Source organism: Echiichthys vipera (assembly GCF_963691815.1).
Source record: "Echiichthys vipera genome assembly, chromosome: 9".
In the NCBI taxonomy this organism is placed as follows: Eukaryota; Metazoa; Chordata; class Actinopteri; order Perciformes; family Trachinidae; genus Echiichthys; species Echiichthys vipera.
This window is the reverse complement of record NC_139834.1, coordinates 21,661,281-21,685,049: the sequence shown is the minus strand read 5'-3', so window position 1 is coordinate 21,685,049 and position 23,769 is coordinate 21,661,281. Positions and strand designations below refer to the sequence as shown.

At 38.4% G+C, this 23,769-nt stretch overlaps 2 protein-coding genes across 4 annotated transcripts in view; both read right to left on the bottom strand.

The window, feature by feature from the left end:
* Positions 1–1,223: 1,223 nt before the first annotated feature.
* rer1 (retention in endoplasmic reticulum sorting receptor 1) lies at positions 1,224–11,643 on the bottom strand. Of its 2 annotated transcripts, XM_083920921.1 has the most exons (8): positions 11,576–11,643; positions 9,036–9,117; positions 8,518–8,622; positions 8,040–8,136; positions 7,358–7,436; positions 5,592–5,727; positions 3,203–3,257; positions 1,224–1,737 (listed from the first exon to the last, which is right to left on the bottom strand). In XM_083920921.1, exons 2-8 carry the CDS (start codon positions 9,114–9,116, stop codon positions 1,727–1,729), a joined length of 564 nt encoding a protein of 187 aa, XP_083777047.1. In that variant the 5' UTR covers position 9,117; positions 11,576–11,643; the 3' UTR covers positions 1,224–1,726. The 2 variants fall into 2 exon arrangements, with proteins under 2 accessions (XP_083777047.1, XP_083777046.1); XM_083920920.1 differs by having other exon boundaries at positions 1,224–3,257.
* Positions 11,644–12,459: 816 nt separating this feature from the next.
* Positions 12,460–23,769, bottom strand: part of tp73 (tumor protein p73) — a gene marked incomplete at its 3' end in the record, with an annotated part of 19,680 nt that continues 8,370 nt past the window's right edge. The window contains exons 3-12 of one of the 2 annotated variants that reach the window (XM_083920784.1): positions 20,534–20,720; positions 19,689–19,804; positions 18,668–18,777; positions 18,112–18,254; positions 17,836–17,924; positions 17,432–17,559; positions 16,969–17,123; positions 16,648–16,780; positions 14,765–14,858; positions 12,460–14,388 (exon numbers count right to left, since the gene is read on the bottom strand). In XM_083920784.1, the coding sequence (XP_083776910.1) occupies positions 13,987–14,388; positions 14,765–14,858; positions 16,648–16,780; positions 16,969–17,123; positions 17,432–17,559; positions 17,836–17,924; positions 18,112–18,254; positions 18,668–18,777; positions 19,689–19,804; positions 20,534–20,720 (1,557 nt within the window). Of the gene's footprint in view, positions 14,389–14,764; positions 14,859–16,647; positions 16,781–16,968; positions 17,124–17,427; positions 17,560–17,835; positions 17,925–18,111; positions 18,255–18,667; positions 18,778–19,688; positions 19,805–20,533; positions 20,721–23,769 lie in introns of those variants that run through there. The other variant, XM_083920785.1, reaches the window with a different exon arrangement.

Genomic DNA, 23,769 nt, shown 5'->3' with positions numbered 1-23,769 from the left:
TTGAGTGATCGAGTCCGACTGAAAGGGCTCAGGGCACGCTCGACCCAATGCAATGGGGCTTAAAGAGGGGTAGGCAATGCTACTACTACTTTACTTAATTACCTGTACAAACATCTTGAGAACTCATGCAATTTATATTTATAGATTTCTCCTCGGCCTTTACTATAATCCAACCAGACATTGTAGTTAGTAAACTACTGTCCACTAATCTTACTGTTAATCTTGATGTAGGTATGAACAGTGAAATGGGTACTGGATTTTTTTAACATGTCGGCCTTAGAGCGTCCCAATGATTGTATATTGTATATACAAATGACGGTAGGAGTAACTACAATGACAGGCATCTCCTTACATTTGCAGATAACTGATTTAATCAGTCTGAGGTCAATCGTGTGTCAGTTGTGAAAGACTGTAGAGTGATGTGACAACAATTCCTGAAGTTAAATGTTAACAAAATGAAAATACAGAATGAATACCTTCCACTCAACTGTTGGATCTGACTGAAAAAGCGATAATTCAATGAGACCAATTGTATTCATGCGTGATGATGTCAATCCCCATCATAGCCATTTCATTGCAGTGAGAGCATTTTTTGAAACAACCTCACTCTTGTGACCTCTAGGATAATCACAGCCTCATGGGACTTTATAACCACAAACTAAAGACATAGGGCATTCGGAGGATACATGGCTTTCCTATGTACAGTATATTAGCAAGAAAGGGTTTTTTGAGCAGAACAGAAATGCTCACCATCCAATCGTTGAAAAAAAATGCATGGCCTGGAAAAAAAGGTTGCAGTTGAAGAGGTAAAAATAAGTACAGCTAACAGTGCCCTTTTGTGGTGTTAAGAGTAATTTTAGAATGTTGCACTGTTTCCTTGATGTGATGAGTACGCAGAAAACGGCAATATGGAAAGTTGGATATTAAGCTGGCAAAATATTTGCTAGCACGTCTGAATGTGGCCCATTTTTATGGTGCACATTAATTCTTTTAATTTGAGCTCAGATCACTTTTTATTGTATTTTTCTTCTATTTCTAATAACCAACCAAGGGACGTTTATTATGTGGAAGATGTAAATTGAATTATGAACTGCATTGAAAGGGAGTCGACATAAGGAAATCAAAGTGTACTGGCAGTGTGGGCCCAAATGAAATGTTTTGGTTGTTTGTCCTTTAACTCTCCACCATAAATACCTACAAAATATGAGGCTGAGACACCTATGTACTGTTTAATGGGACACAGCCTCTTTAATAGCATTTGGAGTGAAAAAAATTACACTTAAGTTATTAAAATCATGTTTTTGTTTATAACTGTAGCACAAGAAAACAATAACATGCAATCCATGAGAAACATATTTAATTCATCAAATCTAGAACCCAATTAACCAGTTCTGCTTTCATCAATTTCAACTGAAATGGATTTAAACACTTGGAAACAATATGGTGGTTGGAAGAAAAAAATAAAAATAATCTCAAAGAAATTTCATATTTTAAAATATATATATATATACACACACAAGTCCTTCAGACAACCCTTTGAAACAAACTTTTTACAGGAAAATGTATTGATCCCATACTACAGTGCTGATCAAAGTTTATTAATGACAGATCATTCCCAGCAGTCTGATAAAAATGGAGAAAACAAAATCAACAGGTTCATAGAAAAAGTGTGATTGCCACCCACTTCATCCATTTGTTATCATAAAAGCTCTCAATCTCTGTTTTCTTATGTTTCCTCTGCAAAAGAAAGAGAACAAACGTTTGCTTGGAATGACTATATTTAACATTGTTTTTCAAAGTAAACACAGATTTTAAAATACTACAACAGATAGTCTCTAAAATTTGAATGGACCCAAGGTTTTGAAACCATGATAGGTAAATGTCTCAAAGAGAGAAGGTCGTCAGGATAAACGTTGAATTGCTACCTCAGATTAGACCTTGTTAGAAATTGGACTTGAATACTGGCTGTGCACTTTAAAGACCAAGTATATTTAGTGTAATTATGCACATCACGATGTAATTGTGAAAACTAGGACGTAATATAAAATTACTGACTTGCCATTTCAAGCTAAAATGCCTGCCCAAATAATTTTGGTTTGGGGGTGCGCAATGTCAGTGTCCCATGGCGCAAAAGTAGAAAGAACTGATTCAAAGGTAGACTACAGGAGACTAAATGGATTGAGATCATACAAGCTACGGTTGGGATTAGTGAGACTTGGTTTGAATTATGCATTCAATGATGTGGTGGGTGGCTGAAGATTCAAGTCATTGTTACTCATCAATTTTGATGCTTGCTCCACTGGCTATGCTAGTGAGAATCAGGTAATACACAGAATGCATTAGTTGCCAATTCAAGAGAAACATTTAAAAAGTATTTGTGCTAAGTGTAATCATTTCAAGAGACTAATTATATCAGGTGTTTTCTGCCGGTGAATGCATATTCAAGTGAAATGTCACTAATTTCTCCAAAGTGTCTTCAATTTAATTCAAGAAACTTTATTTGTCTGCATTTAGTACTGAGGACAACTGCCTCAGACACTTGTAAGCCAGAGCAGCTGTACACTTGTATCACAACGATGAACTGATTCAACTTGAAGACCGTTAAGTTTCCATCAGATTTCATCTTACACATCTAATCATGTACTGACTACTACTACTGACTTTCAATATCTAACGTGTTACAAATAAGTAGGTACCAATATATTAATCAAAAGTTGGCAGATTTATTTCACTTGGGAGAAGGAGATGTACTGGAATCACCATCATTGAAAAAAAATAAACAAAAAGAAATTATAATTTCACTGCAACTTTTCTCAGTGTGGTTCCTTCTTAGTGACTTATACTTACCCCATGGGGTTAAAAAGGCAAAAGGCAGCATTGAGCCTCATTACTACTGAACAAATGCAGACCAATCCTAAAATGAGGATCGTGGTCCTCAAGAAAAGAAACTCCTACCCCTTAACAGACAAAGACTAATTTGGTCCATGCTGCTCATGTCCTCATCCAACACTGAACCATGGATCAAAACATGTAATTTTTTTTGTTATATTTTAATGTTACTGTCCCGCTTACAAAAAAAGAAAATAAATCTCTGACCCATGTCATTCCCCACTAGCTGTGACCAATAAATTTAAAATGAGAAGGAGGGGAAGGGCAGGTGGGAGATTCTAACTAGCAAAAGGTTTCCCTGTGTCGTCCTTGCCTTTGTATGTCCTCTTCCCATGTGTGAAGGGCAGGTATCTGTACTTGACCATATGCTAGAGAAGGTGGGGAAGAAAAATAGGAAGATTAGCAACAGGTACTTCAAGGATTTTCTAAAACATTTTGTTATCAACATATCCCAGGAAGAAGGAGGAGCACAACGAATGCTGGTTTTTGAAAAAAAGAAGGGACTTATGCTTTACATAAGGTTTTCAGATATTTAATCTTAAACAAATGCACTGCATATATAATGCAATCCCTTAAAATGTCCCTTTAAAACCAAGCCCCCACCACAGCGACTTCCTTGTCGATCCAATACGGACGTGCAAAAAACAGCAGCTCTCCGAGTGTCCACTAGGAGCAGTTTGCACAACAGAGCAGTTTCTCATTGACCCTCATGTTAAACAGGCCGTTTTCACTGCATAATTAAACCTATTTAAGGCCAAAAAAAAACATTGTAGTTTGTATGTTTAGGTCCTATCTCCCTGAAAACACTGAGGGGGGTAAATTTTTTGAAAAATAGGCTAGCTTTTATTTTATTGGAGGTTCAAGTTTATGAATAATTAGGGGCGCGGCCCCTTGAGTGACATTTAGCCGCTGACTCCGTCATCTCGACCTGGACTGCAGTCATTCATGTGGTGGTGTTACCATAAGTGACAAGATGTTTTACCGTCTATGGGCACGATACTGTGTTGAATATCAGTTTAAATCATAGATCATAAATGCTGGCTGCCTGCACTTTACTCCTGAAGCCGACATGTTTCCCACTAGACTGACACAGGAGTGTCTGTACTTGACTCGCAGAGCTGGTGTAATCTCCGCTAGAGACACGGGAAATAATAATAAAAAAAAAAAAGACACCCATTCCCTCCCGGTCCTAGAAAAAATCTCAACATTGACTCCCTCTCCCCAATGTCACATCAATGCCCTTTTTTGGTAAGAGGAAAACGTATGACCTTCGAATGGTAAGGCGTTAAGTTTAGGTAAAAAGCTTTGTCAGTGTTGTTAAATGGGCATAAACGTCTCACTAGGAACTGAATTTGAATCATTCATACTTGAGTTGCTCAACTTGAATAATCACATTAAAAGTTGATTTTAAAATCACATTTTGATATTTAGTATTGTTAATTATTGTATACTGTTCTAAAGTATCCTATCTAGTGGCTATTCTATGTGTCATTGCTGTTAAAATGTTTAAATCGAGAACTGGATGGAATTGTTACACTGCTAATAATTGCATTGAAAAACTGAATAGCATTTTTTTCTGAGGAATTTATTAATATGGAACTGAATGTGATATAATGAAATTACTGAAATTAGAATTGGTCTGAAACTGTGTTTGATCTTCACTGAAAATTCTACTCTATGTACTTCCACATTCAGTTTTCACTATTGAATTTCAGTTCTCGTGATTCTATTTCAGTTTACTGAGACACACATCCGGTCGTTGAGGAAGATAAATCGAGTGCATTCACAGAACTCCAGTCTGTGAACATTTTAAAAATGTGTTTATTGTATTATATCCAAAGTGGTGAAGTAAAACCCAATCTTACATTTCCGGCAGCTGTAGGAACTCCCTCTGGGTCCAACCTATATAACAGCAGCAACGGAATATTTGCTGGTCCCGGCTGCCCCAACTCCCCATCCAATCAACCGTCTTTCTGTTGCTGCCGTTCCACAGGTTAGACCCATCCCGCTCTGACCCCTGGCACTGGGGTTTGAGCTGGCTGAATTTGAGCTACTACAGCCGTTGCTGCCCGCTGCACTCGACTGCTCTTCCTCAATTACTTTGTCTCAGTAAACTGAAATTGAATTGCGGGAACTGAATTATAAGAACTGAATGTGGAAGTACAGTATTTAGAGAATTTTTAGTGAGGAATAAATACAGTTCCAGAACAACCGGAATCTATTACATAACATTAAATTCAGCTTCAAGTTTATTGGAATTCAGTTCTTAACTAATAAATTCAATTTGAAAGTATGATTTTCAGATTGTTTATTCAATTAAATTATTCAAGTTAAACACTACACATTCAAGTTATGTGATTCAAATCCAGTTTTAGGTGTTTGAGTTGAGCAATTCTATTTAAAATATAAATGATTCAAATTCAGTTTCTGGTGACACATTTCTGCCCATATTGTTGAGTCAACTATTTAATGTTTGTATTGCATTATATCGACTGGTGCTCCTGACAACAGCTCATGTTCATAGATGATGATGAAAAGATGCTTCTCTAGTTTTCCGTTTGTCACAAACAATATATTGTCCGTGTACTCCAAAGAACACTTTTTGGATAAACACATACACACAATGCTTGCATTACACTGACTCCAGTACAGCTACAGTGCCAATTCATGCAGTGCATGTATATCAATGTGGTCTTCTTTACCTTGATCTGCCTCTTCATGGTGATGCAGAAGAGCATGATGAAGTACATTACAAGTATAGGCCAGAACACTGGCACATTGAAGGCTTCAAAAAATGTGCAAATCATGGCAATGACGATGCCTTTTGTCGCCGAATGCCTGTCAAGAAAAGAAACATATCCTCAGTTAAAGTAACATTTGTTACATTTAGTAGGCATAAATCAACAACATTCTCAACACAAACCCAGTAATTTACTGGCACTAAAACAGGGGTCTCAAGCCTTTTATCCTAATAACATTTATCAACATAGCTGATCTCATAGCTGATCTCCATCCAAAACCAGCTGAAAATGCTTAATTTGATATCCATTACACATTTTGTATCAAAACATCTCTTAAATTCAGCAGCATGTGCATGTTTCTCTGTATGTATTTTTTAACTATTTAAATGTTCATTTGCACATTAATGTCACAGAAGAATCAGTTATTACTGATTTTACTCATCCTTATTTTCTACTTCTTCCACATATCACTACCACATACCTTTCCTTCACATTCACTTCATTATATGTAGTTCTCATACATGCAGTCTTTTTTACAGTTAGTGAGATGACAGGAACTGCATGCATGTAGTCAACAATAGAGGTGAATGCTTACTATCCACTTCAATCGGTCAGTCTCGTTCTGAACTTAGATTTCATGACAATCACATTAGAAAAAGGCGTGTAGACCCAAACAAAGCAGACATTTTCAGAGCTGCTAGCTGAAGGTTCTTAGTGGTCTGGTTCTACTAGGTACCATAAATGTTGTCAATGCTATTAAGATTTTACCTGAATTTCATTTTGGAGGTTTATAACCCCAGTCTCCATAAGATCGACAGAGGAATAAAAATAGTATATTTTTTGCCTTTTATTTTTCATTGTCAAATCTGGTGTGTGCTTGCTAGCCTGCTAACCTCGCCTAATGTAAGGTAACCAAATGTGACTGTATCATAACTGCAGCAGAATGTCTGTGACTTTGATTGGGAAGAAATTTAAACCGATTTTCTAAGGGATTAGTGCTGCGCTACTGGTAGCTTGCAAGCTACTTTTACAAACTATAATATGATATATATGAACAAAAGTTGTTGGCTAAACTTAATATCTCACTGTGTTCTAATGTATTTTCTTTCCTCAAGTTAACACAGTGAGTCTAAAAACAACTGATGAATAAAATATTTAGTACCATTACAGTTGCCTCTATGTTAAAAACAACACTGTCATTTATTTGAACCACATGAAAAGGGGAACCAAAGATGCTTTCAAAAATTCTATGCAAATACCAGCTACATGACTGATGCAAAACCCTATCTTCCTTAGAAACTCTCTATCTAAGAATACATGGTTTGCATTAACATTGGGCAGTCAGCCAGGGTTTAACACAAACTGTAAATAGAAGAACTGAGAAAAATGCAGAAACCATTTGTAAAATGGCTGCAACTGCTCAACATGGTCACCGGTCACAGCAAATGTTTGTCAAACCAGGCTAACAAGAGTCTAATATGTGTTTTTTTATATTTATAATGTCTCTCTTTGAGAGATAGTAATGGGATAGAGATGATCTATAGATGACATGGATAGATTAGATAACTTGAAATGAGGATGTGACATCATATAGGGGCATAAGCAAATACATGCAGATTAATTAAAATCAAAATCTTTGGTTTATGCTAAAATGCTTTGGCTGCACAGGCCATTACAAAGAATCTAATTTTCAATCACTCATGGGCCAGGCCATGAGCTAGACTTACCAGAATTTGAATTCAGGCAACCTCCTGATGAAAGGGCGGAACTCCTCATTCTGCTTGGTAGGAAGGGATGGGCCCTCATCTGCAAAAGAGATGAATTACGTGATGTGGCAGTTGATTAAAAAGGTGAGTTCTTCAATCATGACTCAGCAATAAGACCATCAATGTAGAGGCCAGAACCTAAAAAAAAACAATTTGTTTGTTTCAATTTTCAAGACACCCAATTAAGACCAAATTCATTTGGAACCAATACTATATAATAAACTCTCTATAATAATAATAAATGTATGTACAATGTAAAGGACACATGACACATGACTTTGTGGATGTAGTGGTCTTTTCTTGGTTTGGATCCAACCATCTCTGTGTTAAGAACTATGACACAATTCCAACCAAACACTTAAAATAAAATAAAATGAATAATAAATAATCAACTCCCTCCTCAAGTGTATTACTCTAAAAAAGTATTCTGTTCAGACTATTTTAGAAAGCTTTCATAACAAATAAGTGATGCATACCTGTGTTGTGTATGGAAGATCATACTCAGTACTCTATTGATACTGAACATAATGTGTAACTAGTTAAAGCCTCGGGCAGGTAACAACCCGAGACGTGACCTACCGCCAAGTACATAATATGACCACCTTACAAAAAAACTGATTCAGATTTAATTGAGTCGACTTGCCTTCGTCAAGCAGTGAAGGATCCACTTTTGGCGAGAGGAAAGCAATGAACAGGTTGAGATGGTAGATTCCCAAAGCATATGTTACTATATACCAACCCTGAAAAGTAACAAAAGGAACACCACAACATTAAAATGTGTTCTGGGTAGCCAGCAAACATGAATGTGCACCTTCTTTTAGTGAAAAATTACACAAATGAGCAAGAACAAAAAAAATAATCAAAACACAAACATCACACATTGGACAGGTGAGAAACAAAACAGAAATATATAGCCACTGTCCTCTTGTGGTGCTCCCTAATCAGTACAACGGTGAATGATCACCTTACTCAGACAGCCTAAAAAAATGGACATCGCAGGGCAAAGTGAATCAGTTTGTAATGGTGTTGCTTTCATGACAGCCATTTACAAGTCTCATGGCACTTTAGCTGACTTTCCTCAGCAAAGAACGTTAGTTAATTAAAAAAAAACAGACAATTACCTGTAGTATGTACACTCTGATCATGTAGACAGCAGTAAGTAGTAGAGTTGCTGCCCAACGCACTGCATAGAATGGCGTTGACTTGTCTAGCCATGACTGATACACCTGTTACCAAAAAATAAATAAAGGAAACCAAATGTAACCATCAGTGGTAGAGGATATCACTTGGGAGCAAGCAAGACACAACCTTAGATGGAACACTGCTAAGCCTTTAAATAACACTTTCATCTTCTCTAACTGACTGACCAGTACGATTGGACAAATTGATGCCCGCCTTCCCACGTACAGTCAGAATGCACTGATGACACATTTGCAGCACTGATACCATTGCTGAGTACAAAGCGTATGTGACGGTAAGCAGAAAAAATACTTAACTGAAATACTGTGCTCCTTATCTGCAAATCATTCAAAGGATTGCTGATATGCAAACCATTGTTTAGGACACATTATCAAATCATTGAATCCATAATAATTTAAATGATATATGCTATATGTGATCTGAGTAACAGACATGTTACCTGTCCAATCCGTGTGAAAAAGGCACCGACTACAGATGGTTTCCCATGGATTGACTCCCCAACGCTGTCCCCTTCTGACATTCTGCCAGTGAAGATGAAAGACATTTTGATTAGTGCTGCATAATAAAGGCTACTTGGCTAATATGACTGTAACAGACTTTATAAGATGCCATGGGATACCACTATCCAGCATGCACAAGTCTAGCATGTCCCACTCCTGGGTTTACTGGCTGGAATATCAGTTAAGCCTGTAAGACAGCAAGGCGTTTACCTTGCACAGCAGCTGATTTCTCACGATAACACAAGATCACATCGCATGATATGAAAATCCATCTTGTCAGGCTCCAAGTAAGTGCATTTCACACGCATACGTGAATGCAGGCGACAGACCATCACCTGCCGAGGCGATATTTTGCACTGGTCAAAGTTCACCAGAGTTGAACTCCACGCAAATTTGCTTTGCTATTGGGAGCGTATGTTCTATAAGCCCTTTTAGTTCACACAGAATGAAAGTGAAGCGAGGGCGAATGTTTGTCCCTTGCATGTGTGACGACGCCTTAATGCGCTTATGTTCAGATCAAAAATGACCCGGCCAATCATCGTCCTGTGAGGCGCTACTGGCAGTTGAGGAGGGTGTGGGGGTGACAACATGGGGGCCCGCCACTCATTTAAAACTACAATGGCAGCAAGAGGTTACTGAAGATGCTGCGTAGCATCAGCTTAATCAGAACTGGAAAGTATTTGTTCATTAAAAGAAGAGAAAGGCACTGAAGGCTTTTTTCTATGAAAAAGATGTTTTCTCTTGATTGACTTCTGCAAGAGTCTGATAGACAGATGGTTCATCCAATCACCTCCCTGGTATGTTTTGAAAGTGCCTGCCCTTTTTCCAATCAGTTTCCAAGGATGCCTTCTCAGATTGTGAAACAAACCATCAGATGAGTCAGGTTGGCAAGGTGTTACTCTCTCCAGCCTACATAGTTTAAGTGAAGAGACAAGGCACGTCATGTCAACATTCCCATTACTTGTTCTTTATGGTCTCTTGAGGAATGTTTGACTTCTTAGCAGGGGTATCTGTGAAATGTAGGTATTTTTAAGGACCTAATTTCCCTGGACTTGGTATTCGACTTCAACAGGACTCTCCTAAAATGGAAACATGGACACACTAGATCTCCAAACTGTTAGTGTGATTTGTACAGTATCTCATCTGTTTGCCTACATATCTTTCATCGCAGACTGAAAACTCACCTGTTCAGACTGCACCGTGGCCCATGAAAAGAAAAAAAGTATTTCTAATATACAGCACTTGAAGCAATTTTGGCTTATTTGATCATTTGATGTAGCGGCATGATTCCTGCACTGTTGGTATTATCTTCATGGTTGAATGCACTTACTTTGCTCTTACTCACTTTGGAAAAAAAAGTGTTGGCTAAATGAATGTAAATGCACACGTTTGTGTTGAATGAGTCCAGATGGCATGTGCGACAGGGAACGTTACACATAACCGCTGAAAAAAGGAGATCAGAAAGATATCCACGAAGATTACGGCTTGGAGCACAAAATGTAGTACTCTGTTCAAACTGATCAACGAAGTAACGATTGTTGTAACTAAAATCCAAACATAGGCAGGTCATTTCAGCTCCTTTTACTTAGCGTTAGGACTTCCCATTTAACGTTACATCGTACCGAGCCTATCATGGAATTCCTAGGTAAAATAAACCGGTTGCTCACCTCTAACATTGAAGTTGGGGGGTTATGTTTCACATATTCGATCATCAACTTGCACTGTATTGCCGTCGAAATTACAGGGCCTTTAAATGATCCTTTTTTGATATGCAACGTTAGAGCTGTTCACGATTGTGGCTAACGTTAGCTGCATATAAATAGCTAACAAGCTTAGGCAGTCAGAAAGGTAGCTAATAAGTCATATTTATCACGGGACTCTCTGGGAAGACCACAACATGGATACAATCAAAACACATCATATATTAACTGATACAAACGTCTCGTCAGTGATATTCTTTAAAGTATGTCTTACAAATTAGCCCCAGGAATAGCTAAATAACGCTAGCCATCTAAATGTATATTGCCCTTTGGCCCAAATTACCGCTTTTATGGTATATGTAGTTTTAGTACAGCTTCAGTTAACCCTTTTCGGCGCCTTAAATGCATTTATATAACTACATTACCCACAACTCCAGCGTAGCGCCTATTAAAGCATGGCAAAATAAAGTGTAGTTCATTACTCGTTCTCTTTCCATTGCAATGTATGTTTATGCGGAAAACGTTGAACTACAAGTACCAGAAAGGAGTGTGATAATCTGACAACTCACTTCCGGAACTCCGGCGCTCCGTTGCCAACGGCTCAACAGCTAGCCAGCGATAGCCCGGTTAGAAATCAAACCATTCCCTAGTAACCACCACATCCGTACTCGCTGAATAATACGATCGTTTGGAAATGTGTTTCTTAGTTTGTCAGTACCTGTCGGCGTCTCTTGGTTGTGTTTGCAATTATGTTGAAAATAGTCAATGTCCTTTCTTACCTGATACGGCCGCTGTGTCACTACCCGGCTCTACCTAGCTAGCTAAACTAGCCACTTCTGCGTGGAACACGTCAGTACTTCCGCGTGGAGTCGAAGTGACGGCAGGCAGGATAGTAGAGACCCGAAAAATACTGACTCGATCAGATGGAAGACTTCTGCGATGCTTACGTTATAAGGAGATGCAGGTGTTGGAAGGAGACCCATAGAAACTACAAAGTCATTTAGATTCACTATTATTATTATTATTATTATTATTATTATTATTATTATTATTATTATTATTATTATTATTGTTATTGTTATAGTTATTTATTTATTTTATAGTTATTAGTTTTGTTCTATTCGCTTTCATTTGTTACATATTCGTTTTTTTATTCAATTGAAGTTATCCTTTTAATCGAGTGCGCCTTATATGTACGTTAAGAGGGGTTATTTTTTTTAAATGTTTTCTATGCCATGATATTGTAAATTAATTTCTAGTTAAAAAAAAAACGAAACAAAAAACTTCCGCCTCTGGATGAACAAACATGTCATGCGTGTGTACTTTCCTACTGGAATAATAGCCTATAAATAAATATATAAATAACATATTAATTGCGAGGCCTGTCACATTAATTGTTGCCTAGATTTAGACTTAAATGTACATTCAAATTCTCAGTCCTTGCCTCGAAACCAGACGAATCGGCCAAACTCATGCTCAATTTGTTCTGGCATTTGTGATTAGTCTGGTGTTGCCAGGCTAACTCAGACCAGTGTTTAGTCTAAAACCTTTTTTGGCTTTGATAAAGAGAGTCATAAAAGGAAAGCAAATATTTTAATATCCATGATAAACAAAAACAAACACTGAACTTAACTTTTCAAAACTAATTGACACAGATGAACAGCAATAGTTATATAGGTACACATATTTACAAAATTGATAACAAAAAACTAACCAGGGATATCAAAACAAGCACTATTTCTATTCACATTGTGATAATGCATAATACTGATCATAAGCACAAATAATCCCAAATTAATTTACTTTTAAAGCATAAAGTGCTCTTTTTGACCAGTTAGTGGTTAGTGGGTAAAAGTATATGTGTATTTGTGAGTGAGAAGGCCTTTGTAAAAAAAAAAAAAGGAAGTTAGTAGGAAAACAATTATTATCATGGTGCAAAGTAAAGTCTATGGTTACTGCAAACACATTTGACACCATTACTAGAATTTCACCATGGCTAATCATGCTGGATGGCATTCTAGAAATATAATTGGAATGTTGTTATTAAATATCCACAAACAAGTGCCATGAAGATACATAGGCCTACTAGGTACACGACTAACTAATCAATATATGAGGACCTTGCCCTGCAAGGTTTTTCAAATAAACACAGAGAGGAAAAAAATGCAACGGTATTGTATAATGTCTTGGTAAGCAGGGCGCTATTCTTAATTTATTATTCACAATTCTGATTAAATCCCTGTTATTAGAATATAATACTGTGTTTGACAGTTTCTCTCTCAACTGTTTTGCAACGTGTTTCTATAAAGAATATCAGTATTTCATATGAGTTAATAAAAAAGTAATGGATACAATGCGTTCTGATATTACGTGTTGACTTTGATTTTCATTTGTCTTCATGAATACACACTATTAATACCAACGCTCATTAAACAGATTTCAAACAATGAAATGACAAGGGTATATTGAATTAGAGGTCATCGCATTATCACAGCCATCAAAACATATGCATGACTGTGTGTTCCCATAACTCTGAGTTTTTACCAGTTTTACCATTCAGTTTACATTTGGATCAAACAGCCGATGCACCGTTTTGAATCTAAATACCCCTTTGCAATCACATCTAGTCCAAAACATTTACAAGATACAATATATACATTTGTACAAGTGAAGGAAACCTGTAAGAACAATAAATAAGTCAGCTGACAACTGTTTTTCTGTGTATTCAAATACAAATTTGAAACTAGCAAGTTGTGAAATGGTGATACAGTACATCTACTGTGACATTTGTGCGATTGTGATATTGCTACATTTTGTGTTCACTATAAATGTTACTGGATGCTATAAAAGAAAACAATGTGTGATGTATTATTGCACAGAGCAACAAAACAATGTTCTGTTTTCTAGAAAAAAACTACAACATTTATTAACATGCACTAATTAGAATCCCAAAAAGTATTAGATATTTAGACTTGAGACGTCCTTTTGTATCATCTTATATTCAAGACTGCACAGGAAAGTGCATTCACAGGAAATGTCCCACAGTCAAAATGGAACTTGATCACTGACTGAAATATGACAGCAACACCTAAAAGTACATTTATAATGACCTATCCACATGGTTTTACTTTGCAAATAAGCTAATGCTGATAATAATATTTGAAAAACAGTCCAAAGATTCTCTCCAGGCTCAATGAACATCACTTTCCATGAACTCCTCCTTGATAGAGTGCTTGCTATGTGACAGCTTGCAGTCGGGCATGTCGAAACCAAAGTCAGCCCACTCATCAGTAGCCGCTGCCATCCCTGATGTCCCAACGACTCCTGACCTGTTGGGGATGGTGATGGTGTGGCGGACACGGAAGTGCACAGCCTCCATGACTCGCTGACGTTGCAGTTCTCCGCTGGCAGCCCCGATGGCCGCCATGGCGGAGGCAGCCATGTTGCTGCTGGAGCGAAGAAGCTGCTGGCCATGATAGTCATGATGATGAGTTGAGGCAGGCAGTTGGAGGGGAGAAACTTGTTTCATGTCCTGCAGACCTCGCCAGATGGCGAGGCGGAACTGCTCCGGTATCTTCAGTGCAACTAAATCCTGGTGAAGGCACAAAGTTAGAGACTGGATGAGTGCAAGGCAGTAGGAGAAAAATAATACAAAAAAGGAAAAGGATACGAGTGCCAGTGTTTGCTTAATAGATACAAAAACATGGGGCAAAACATTGCTCAACATCATTGCTAGTGGCACCTTTATTTCGACGAGGCACTTATTTCAATCCTCAAATGCTTTTTAAAAACCTTTCTCTGGGAAATTTTCCTTCTTTTTTAAAAAACGATTTAGTCTTTACTATTGTTTGTTCTTTCCTTAACTGTTTCTTTGTCTTGTTTTTCTCTGTTTGCTATGAAGCTTTACACGCAAAGGATCATTTGTTATTATCACTGTGAGATTGTGAGTGCAGCTATGGAGTGGTTACCTCCATGGAGAGAGTCTGGAGATGGTAGATAGACTGGAGGCCTTGGGAGGTGAAGTACTCAATGAAGTTCTGACAGCCCAGACTGGTTAGAAAACTGTAAGGGGACAAAAGCAGGGCTGCTTAGACTACCAGTAGACCACAGCTACAAAGCTAAAAGCAGGACTATGACACAAATCAACTTTAAAAAAACTGACGTGAAGTTCAGCCTTGCTAAAAGAATATCTTAACAACATTATTTTTTAGACAGAACTGCTCAGAAAATCCCCTCTTTCAGTTGAGTGAAGTAATTATCTGATCAAGCTATTATTAGTTTAGTTCTAAACGTATAGAGTGAAAGAATTAGGGCACAGATCTAGCCTCAAATGTACAAAAACTATGTATGATAGATTCAGTGGAAGTAAAACCATAAACATGCATTTATATTAATGATTCATAAGGCCATTCTTGCTTTGATGAAGAACCTTTATTATAAATACATGAAATTTTAACGTTTTGGCAACATACAGTATAATCAAAAAAGAATCTAACTGTACAATTTAACTGTACAATAAACATAATCTAGAAACCAAAAAGGTGGACAAAGTCTGCTGTATCAAAAATGGTAAAATTGCAAAAGCAAAATCGAAGTATTAAAATGAATGCATTGACACATTATCTTAGAAAAAAATATGAAAAAAACATTTAAAATTAAACAGAACTTAAACAATGGAAATTTCTTTTGAAGAAAATTTGCAGTAGTGCATTGCGAAGGATGGCTGTATACATGTTTGGGCTATTGGGTGACATAACAAACCCGCCAAAGTGAAGGTCTACAACTCTTGAGCAGCTTGGCCGCATGAGCAAATCGATATAATTAATATGCTGCTTTTGAAAGGGAGTTGATCAACACATCTGGTTTAGGCACACTTCTGACTTTTTTTTAAGTAGGGTGGTATGAGGTACTTATCCATAGCCAGAGTATTACTTACAGTAGATGACAGTCAGCACACCCACAGATTGGAGAAGCAGACAGGAGGACAGGCAAGGAAGCTGAGCAATGTACTGCTGCGAATGAGGGCAGCAGCTAAACATATTTTAGCCACCCATTAAAGCGTTTGCTATATTTAGAATGTTTTTACCGCTTCACCATGCAATCAGACAGCCCTGTTTAAGTTTATGCGGTTGACGAACTGCACTCGTTATCTGTGCTCCGGTCAAAGCTACCAGACTCCACTGACAAGAACAGTAACTTTACCTCAGAATAGAACACGGGAATTCGCCTACTTTTTTTTATAATGGAGTTTGGTGGCTTTGACACAAACTGATACGGATTTCTTTTATAGGTGGCTCAAATAAGTTTACTTGCTGCCCCTACCCACAGCAGAACATTGCTTAGCTTCTGTGTTGGTAGTCTTGCCTGCTACTCCAAACTGGGGGCCTGCTAACTGAAATCTACTGTAGATAATAAAAACAGATTATGGATAAGTACCTCATGCAACCCCATTTCAAAAGTATCCCTTTAATATGAGCCTGCCCCCCCCAATTATGTATAGACATTATTTCCATGATAGCCCTTATTCCCCAGTGGACCTTCATTATGGTACCAGCCACAGTTGCGAGGAGATTTGTGATGTAATCGCAAGCCTTTACAAAACAGCCATAATCAAACCAAACTGACGGCGTAACACAATTCCATCTAGACACATTTTGCTGCAAATTAGGAACTTTTCCCAAAAACCTGTCTGAAAAAATTTATACAAACATGTGGCTAAACAAACTAGCTGTTTTGGCATCAACATGGCACCCATTCATATTTAACCCAACACGTGCATTTGATCTGCATTTTGTCTGTTGGCCCTTTACAGGATGATAAAAAGAAGGAGTGTCATTGGAGGGTGAGGTACCTGACAAGGCCGGGGTCAGGGTTATACGGAGGGGGCGGGCTGCAGTGGGAGGCAGACACTATTGTCTGACTGCTGTGGCCGCCATTCATATCACCATTTCCCTGCATGTGGTGGCTGTTGAGCATGTTTGAACCTGTGAGGAGGGGGGGTGATCATTGAAATAATGAGCAGATGAACAGCACAAAGACCTGAACTATAATGGCATGAGCAGGCTCCCTTGACATTAATATTTTCTGATCCGAAAACTTTATAAAACAATTGTTTAAAACATGCTTTATAAGTACATCTGTATTTAATAGAAACACACATATAGCTACTCACCCATATGAGCTATGGAGGTGGGGGCAGTGTGGTGTTGCTGTTGCTGCTGCCCCCCCAGCTGGTTGACTGAGGGCTGTTTGTTGAGGCCTCCGTGGGCATGAAGTTTGTTCATGTTGGACAGCGGAGAGTAAGAGGAGGGGGATGCTATATGGCTCCTAGAGAAAAGCGGAGAATGTTGCTGAGGTTAGAGAAACATGCGTGTCTGTCTGTCAGTGAGTGCGAAAAACACTTTTCAACAGTTTGATGTTTAGTCTAACAGACTATAATTTTTGCCTTTTCGTGAGGTTTATTCTATTCTGAGTTTATAACTTCATCCCTTTATTTTACTCATAGACTTCAATTAGTTATAAAGAAACAGTCAAGTCATACCTTTATGTGCAGTATGTATGTATGTATGTATGTATGCATATGTACCAGCAGCTGTCTGTGTGCTTGTGCATATGTTAGTGTTAGAGTGACTCACGGTCTTTGCAGAAGCTGCTGCTGTGTTTGTTGTCTGTAGGAGTCCACCAGTGGCTGCGGCACCAGCTCCACCAGTTCCAAACTGTCTTTAATCTTCATCAAAAGCTCAAAGTTCTCCCTACCACGAACCTACACACAAACACAACACGTACAGCAACATAAAAGGGGTGAACTGGTGAGCACGTCCAGGGGTATGTTTGTTTTCAGCATTCAATGCAATGCTATTTCTCTCTCTTGTAGTTGCTGTAGCGAAATATTTCCACATACTGCTACATTAATTAATAAAAGGCCAAAATACGTATATACTGTACATCAAGTCTAAATAATCTCTTATGTATGTCTACTGTATATTACACTGTTAACACTACTTTCAGGTAAAATATTAAGTGTGTGAGAGGCTCTTACAGGAATATAGTAAATCTCTTCTTCTCCATGCCGCCTCTTCCTCATGTTGATATTTGGACTAGGAATATTGGGCTGACTCTGTTTGAAGTCTGCAGACAGAAACACATTATGATCAAACAGGTTTCTAGAACATTTCACGAGCTCCTTGTTTTTGAGGACCAAGATAACGCGGAACATCAGCCAGACAGCAAGACAAGTATCACAACATTCCAGAAGTCACTTAACTATTGAATGTGTAGTTAACGTGAACGTGTCATTCAGTTTAATACAACTCACTGCGCTTGTTGGCACTGCCATTTTTGGCCGCACTGTCATTCAGGGCCTGCTGTTCCCTGAAGTGGTCCTCGTCTGCTTTGCGGTCTCGTCCAGGACACGCACATATCCGACCTTCAAACGACCTTCTGCCCAACACTTGACCACTATAGAGATGATTGGGGATACAAAATAAACTAATCAAGTGATGTTTGTTGAGAAAACTCTCTAACAATCCAGTTTCGATTTGTGTTTACTATTCAGCTTAACTTCAGCTTTCTGGATTCATGCAGTCTCACAATATACTCAATTGGTTCAACAACACTGCTAAAATTGACATTATCATGGTAAATGGTACTGAATATCAAATATATGTAATAAAAGGTTATATTGTAGTATGTTCTGTACTTCCCATTGAACTGGGGCCGGGTCTGTGGGGCTTTATTCTGTATCATTTGTTAGTATGTACTGTTGAAAACATTTCTAAATTCATAAAGTGTCCTCAGTGCCTGGAAGAATCAAAATAAAGCACATGATAAAGAGCATTTCTACGTGTATGACTTGAGAATTGTTGACTTACTCCCTGGTTTCCAAAGTGATGATGATAAGGATGGGTCTCCTGTTCATGCCGCCCACGCAGCTGCTGTTGCACATGAAGTTATACAGGATGGTGGTAAACTCAGTCCCCACCTGAAACACGAAACAGTGAATATCACCAATAAGTGCATGGCAAGATTAGTTGGTTTACCTGCTGGTTTAGTCACTGACACTTATGAAGGACTTTTGTAATTTCTTTCAATCTGCACACAAGCAGATCTCCCATTTCACAGTGAGTATGGCAATCCACCACCAGGGGACAGTATTGCAGTGCACTTTCATGTGAGACAAAATCATGCTTTTCATTAACCTCTTCAGGTGCAATCACAGACATGATGAGTTCTCACTCTCGCTTGTTTGGACATGTCCGGCATCTTTTTATTTATAGATGTGCTTCCTAAGAAGTACCTCACTGAAATTGACTGTTTCTGTGGTATTAGGAACATCAATCAATCCGTGTCTTCTTTTATGCACCATCAGCCCAACCCCCTTTCTAAGTGGTAGAATGGAAATCAACGAGAATTCACCTAATGCACAATTATTTTATGCATTCATTGTAGAACGTCATTTCTGATGCTTAAAGTCCAACACATTCTCACTACCACCTGTAACTTACATGTATGGCTGCTTGGCTAGGCTCCGGTTAGCCCTTTGGCGTCAAAAATATGTATGTTTGTTTCTTAACTTATGTAAACTTAACTTTACATATTGTTACATATGCAGTGCAAGTTAAGTTGATTTTTGTTTTCACACAGGACATGATGACACGTTGCAGATGCATTTTAATATTAGCCTCCCTACGCAGACTTTGCTCTTTATACTTTGACGCTCTTTATACTTTGACATGTTTGAAAATGTTCAAAGCCCGATTTGTCTTACACAGACGCTAAGAGGTGCGTTGACCAAGCTGCCCTATGGGAGTGAGAACAGGTTGTTAAATTCATGAGTCTCTAAGGTACTTAATACAATGCAGTGTCTCTTTGATTCATCGATAAAGCACTAACCTGTGGAGCTTCATATGGCAAGAAGACACTCTGCCGGCCAGTGACAGGATCATCCACGTACTGGCAGAGATTATTACCCTCCACCCGGATCAGGTGACTGGCCGGGGCTGCTTGACCTGTGTGGAGAATGATGGATGGGTGAGGACACTGTTGGTTAATCTAAATCAAAGTATCACACATACCAGACACCAGACAGTTTTGTTTAATAAATGTTTAATGCACACAATGTTTTGATTAATGAATCGTGTATCTTATCCTCTCCTCGGTGGAGGCAATTGACTTAAAGAACAATTTTGGTGCAAAATCATCCCATGGTCTTTTCGGCATCATAATAGCCATCGAGAGTTTATTTTGTGTAACAACTATTAAAGGAGAAATCCTGGAGAGTCGCTAACAGACGGACCCGGCTAACACTGATTAGCTAGGGGCAGTATGGTAAAGGCATTAAAACTGCTTTTTTTAACCACTGATACTGCTCAGAATAACACTAAACCTCTGCATTAGCATGATTAGTATCCCTACACATAAAACAAAGCACCAACAACTTAGTTAGCGAACCCAGAGTTTTGAAAGACTTACCTACTGGCCCCAGTACCAGCTTCTCTCGTAGTAAAGTCCATTCAAGAAAAAAACGGTCTTGATGGTTTATTTGATGTATTTAAGTGCCGAAAAAGACCATGGGATGATTTTGTGCCGGAATTACACTTTAATAACAACCCAAAATAATCTTATCAGGGGATATTATTGGGATATTTTGTGTGTGTGTGTGTGTGTGTTAGAGGGGGGGCTATATAATAATAATAAGACAGTCAGTATGGTCAACGGACCAGGTTTGTCAATCATACCATCATTGAAGTCTCGTCCTAGTTCGTGGTTGGGGCAGCGTTTGACCACTTCTGTGACATGCTCCGCCTTCTTGTAGACAGGCATGGCTCTGATGATGCTGCCATGAGGAGGACTGGAGGACAGCTTGATTTGGATTGGACAGGTCTTGGCAATCTGACAGTAGAGCTTCTTCAGCAAGGGAGAGTACTGCGTGGGGAAAGAACACACACACGACCGGAGAGGCTCAATATATTACATATACGATAATATAAGAATGACCTGTCTGCCTCCGATATTCTCAGAACATCACAATCAGTCAGTCAAATTAGAGACTAAACTAATGCTTCGTCTAACAAAATGCTGATCACAGTTGTGTTTCTCTTTAAATTTGAACTTCCTGTTCATACTTTAGGACATGAACATATGCAAAGAATAAGATGCATTAGTCATCAAGCAAATGTCAATTAATGTCTTCATATTTATATTTTCTAAATAACCTACAAAAGACATGGAAACTGAGACTAGTGTCTTCCCAGCTTCATGAATTTGCGATTGAAGATGTAGCTATGGATGAACCTAATGAGGGAAAAAGGTGAGAGGGTTCATGTCAACGGCTTTGCTACCACTGATATTGTGGCAAAAATAATGTCTCAGGAGATGGGATTGTTGTTTCAAATTGAAATGAGGTATTTGGGCCATTAAGTCATCTATCAGTACATCATCCAAAAAAAATGAAAGAACAGAGACATGGTAGACAAATATAGGGCTGGGTGATAATATAATGCTTAAATAGTGGGTTGTGACTACAGAACACTATAATTATCATATCAAATCATGACTGGATAACAAATTGTGTCGTTTGAGAAAAAGGAGAGAATAAAAGGAAGAGGGAAGGGAAAACACATGTGGATTGTAAAAGAGTCAGCAGTAAATTTACGTCTGTAAAGGTAATTACTGTGTTATCAGAATGAATAAATGATTATTATCCAGGAGACTGGGTTTGTGGGTAGTAATGGTTGTCTCAGTGTCATTTTTTTAAAGCTGAAATGGATGATAATGTCTGATTTTTACAACTGCCACTCACTCAGTCACAATTCAATGAGAATAAGTTGAGCTCTGCTTAAACCAAGTCTTCAGTGATTCCTCAGATCACAAGCATTCTCATGCACCTGCATGTTTGTGTGTAACTGCCAGTACAAATGCATCCAAAGACACCGGGACAAGGATGGAGAAGCCTAAACATGCCCCAACACAATCACAAAATCTCAAAAATCTTCCCTGTAGAAATCAATCAGAGACCTTCCAGGAAAAAAACACTGAGGAGACAGTTGTCCTGTGTGAACATGCTACAATGGGCCTGAATAAAAATGCAACATGGCACCTTATGGCAGAATACAGTACATACGTGATAACATTCCAGGCCTGAGGATGTCTACATGCCAATGTTGACTCACAGTCATAGCGCCACCTACTGGCAACAGCCTTATGTGATAACCATCATCAGATTTATTAGACGTTTGCACTGTGGTCTACACATGACACCGAGCAACATAATGCATGTTTAGCGCAAAAAGTGGACACAGTAAATGATGCAAAATTGGCAATGGACCATCTCCAGCGCCACACACTCTCTCATGTCAGTTACTCCGCACATGTTACCTTAAATTATGGCTTGCCTCAACGGTGATTAAAGAATCCAAAAACAGGAAATTATTTGTTCACTGTGGAGGCATTAGTGGCGTAAATCACAAGATTTAACAGGAAAAAGATTTAACAGGACAAAGAAGATTTGAACATTTTATTACTAAGCTCTCCCAGACACTAAAATGAGAAACAAACTATTTTTTTTTATAAAAAAGAGAAATATATATAAAGTAGGTGCATATCGAAGATGACTATTTGTGTCGATATATCTTCTTTGACGATATTGGATTGTTGATCACTGAATCAATATATAGATCCAGAGTGATGTTTCATTACACCCATGAGCGGCATGTGAAAAAAAAATTCTTCAAGAATTTAAGGTAACATGGGGGGAGTAATTGTCATACAGACTTTTATGGGTAAGGCTTTTCCTTAATTAAGTTTTTCTGTTGCATTAAGTTCAATTGAGTTCTTCAAATTCAAATGTAATAACTTTAAAGTAGTAAACTTTAAAATGACCCACTCATGATCCAGACTCAGACACCACACTGATGGAAAGAGTCATACTTCTACCAACAACTGCTTCGATTCCTTGTTGTGACTGCACAGTTACTAAGCCCCGCACCCACATTACAAACTCTCTCTCTCTTTCTTTCTGTCTGTCTCTCTCTCTCTCTCTCTCTCTTGAACACACACACACACACACACACACACACATACACATACACAGATGCCCTTAGCCATGAGCCCTTCCTTGAGGGCAAGGAAATACCTGTGCACGTTACCTTTTCCCACCAAGCTTTCCCTGACAAGTCTCGACAGCCCGTCCATACCATGAATAAATAATTTGTCTGAGATGCAACAGCCAGACAGTCTCCTTTATTTACAGACTCAGGGAACAGAAACAATCACATCTCAAAAACTAAAGACCAGTGGTTTGGCTTTCCAGCATGATGGCGACCAACAAAAAGCCTATTAACTCCTTAGGTATTTGAAAAGGAGTCATTGATATCCAGCCCATGGTGGTGGTTTGTGCTTAAAAAATGCAAGCAGCTCACTGACTTTGTTTTAGTATCTTAAGTACCCAGGCCCCCAGGAAGTGTGCTGGGCATTGAAGTCATTTTGACATATTTGCCAAACAGTGGATTTGCAAAGATGCCATGGGGCCCAACAATACTTTTTTCCCATTGACCTCCATGGAAAAAGAGAGGTCTGTAATTCAGTGGATGAATTTTGTGACCTGCAAATGAGTTAATATCCGGATTTGATCCCTTCAGTCCGATAACATTTTAAAAGTATAGAAGTGCCACAAGATTAAATCATATGATCTCCATTCAAGTTTAAGATAAACCAGAAGTAGTGCTTTAGTAAAGATTGTGACGATCATCATCTGGGTATTTTCAGATGGGGCAGTTGAACTTTTTTGGCTTCATGCACCACTCAGCAACTTTCATAGGAATGAACACCTCCAACGCTGTATCCAGTTCTCCTTATTCTCTCCTCCTATTCTCCATGATAGTACCCTATATCATAAATGCAATGCTTTATAGCAACTGACTCACAAATGTCAGATGTATGAGACAATAAGCGTTTCAAAAGTATACACGTTTTG

Bases quoted from the DNA above. Each gene is read 5' to 3' on its own strand.
- rer1 (XM_083920920.1), bottom strand. From the start codon at position 9,116: ATGTCAGAAGGGGACAGCGTTGGGGAGTCAATCCATGGGAAACCATCT. The intron at 8,137-8,517 runs GTAATTGTCTGT...GTTACTTTTCAG, and splicing joins TCAGAGTGTACATACTACAG to GGTTGGTATATAGTAACATA. The intron at 3,258-5,591 runs GTAAAGAAGACC...CACCTTCTCTAG, and splicing joins CCATGAAGAGGCAGATCAAG to CATATGGTCAAGTACAGATA.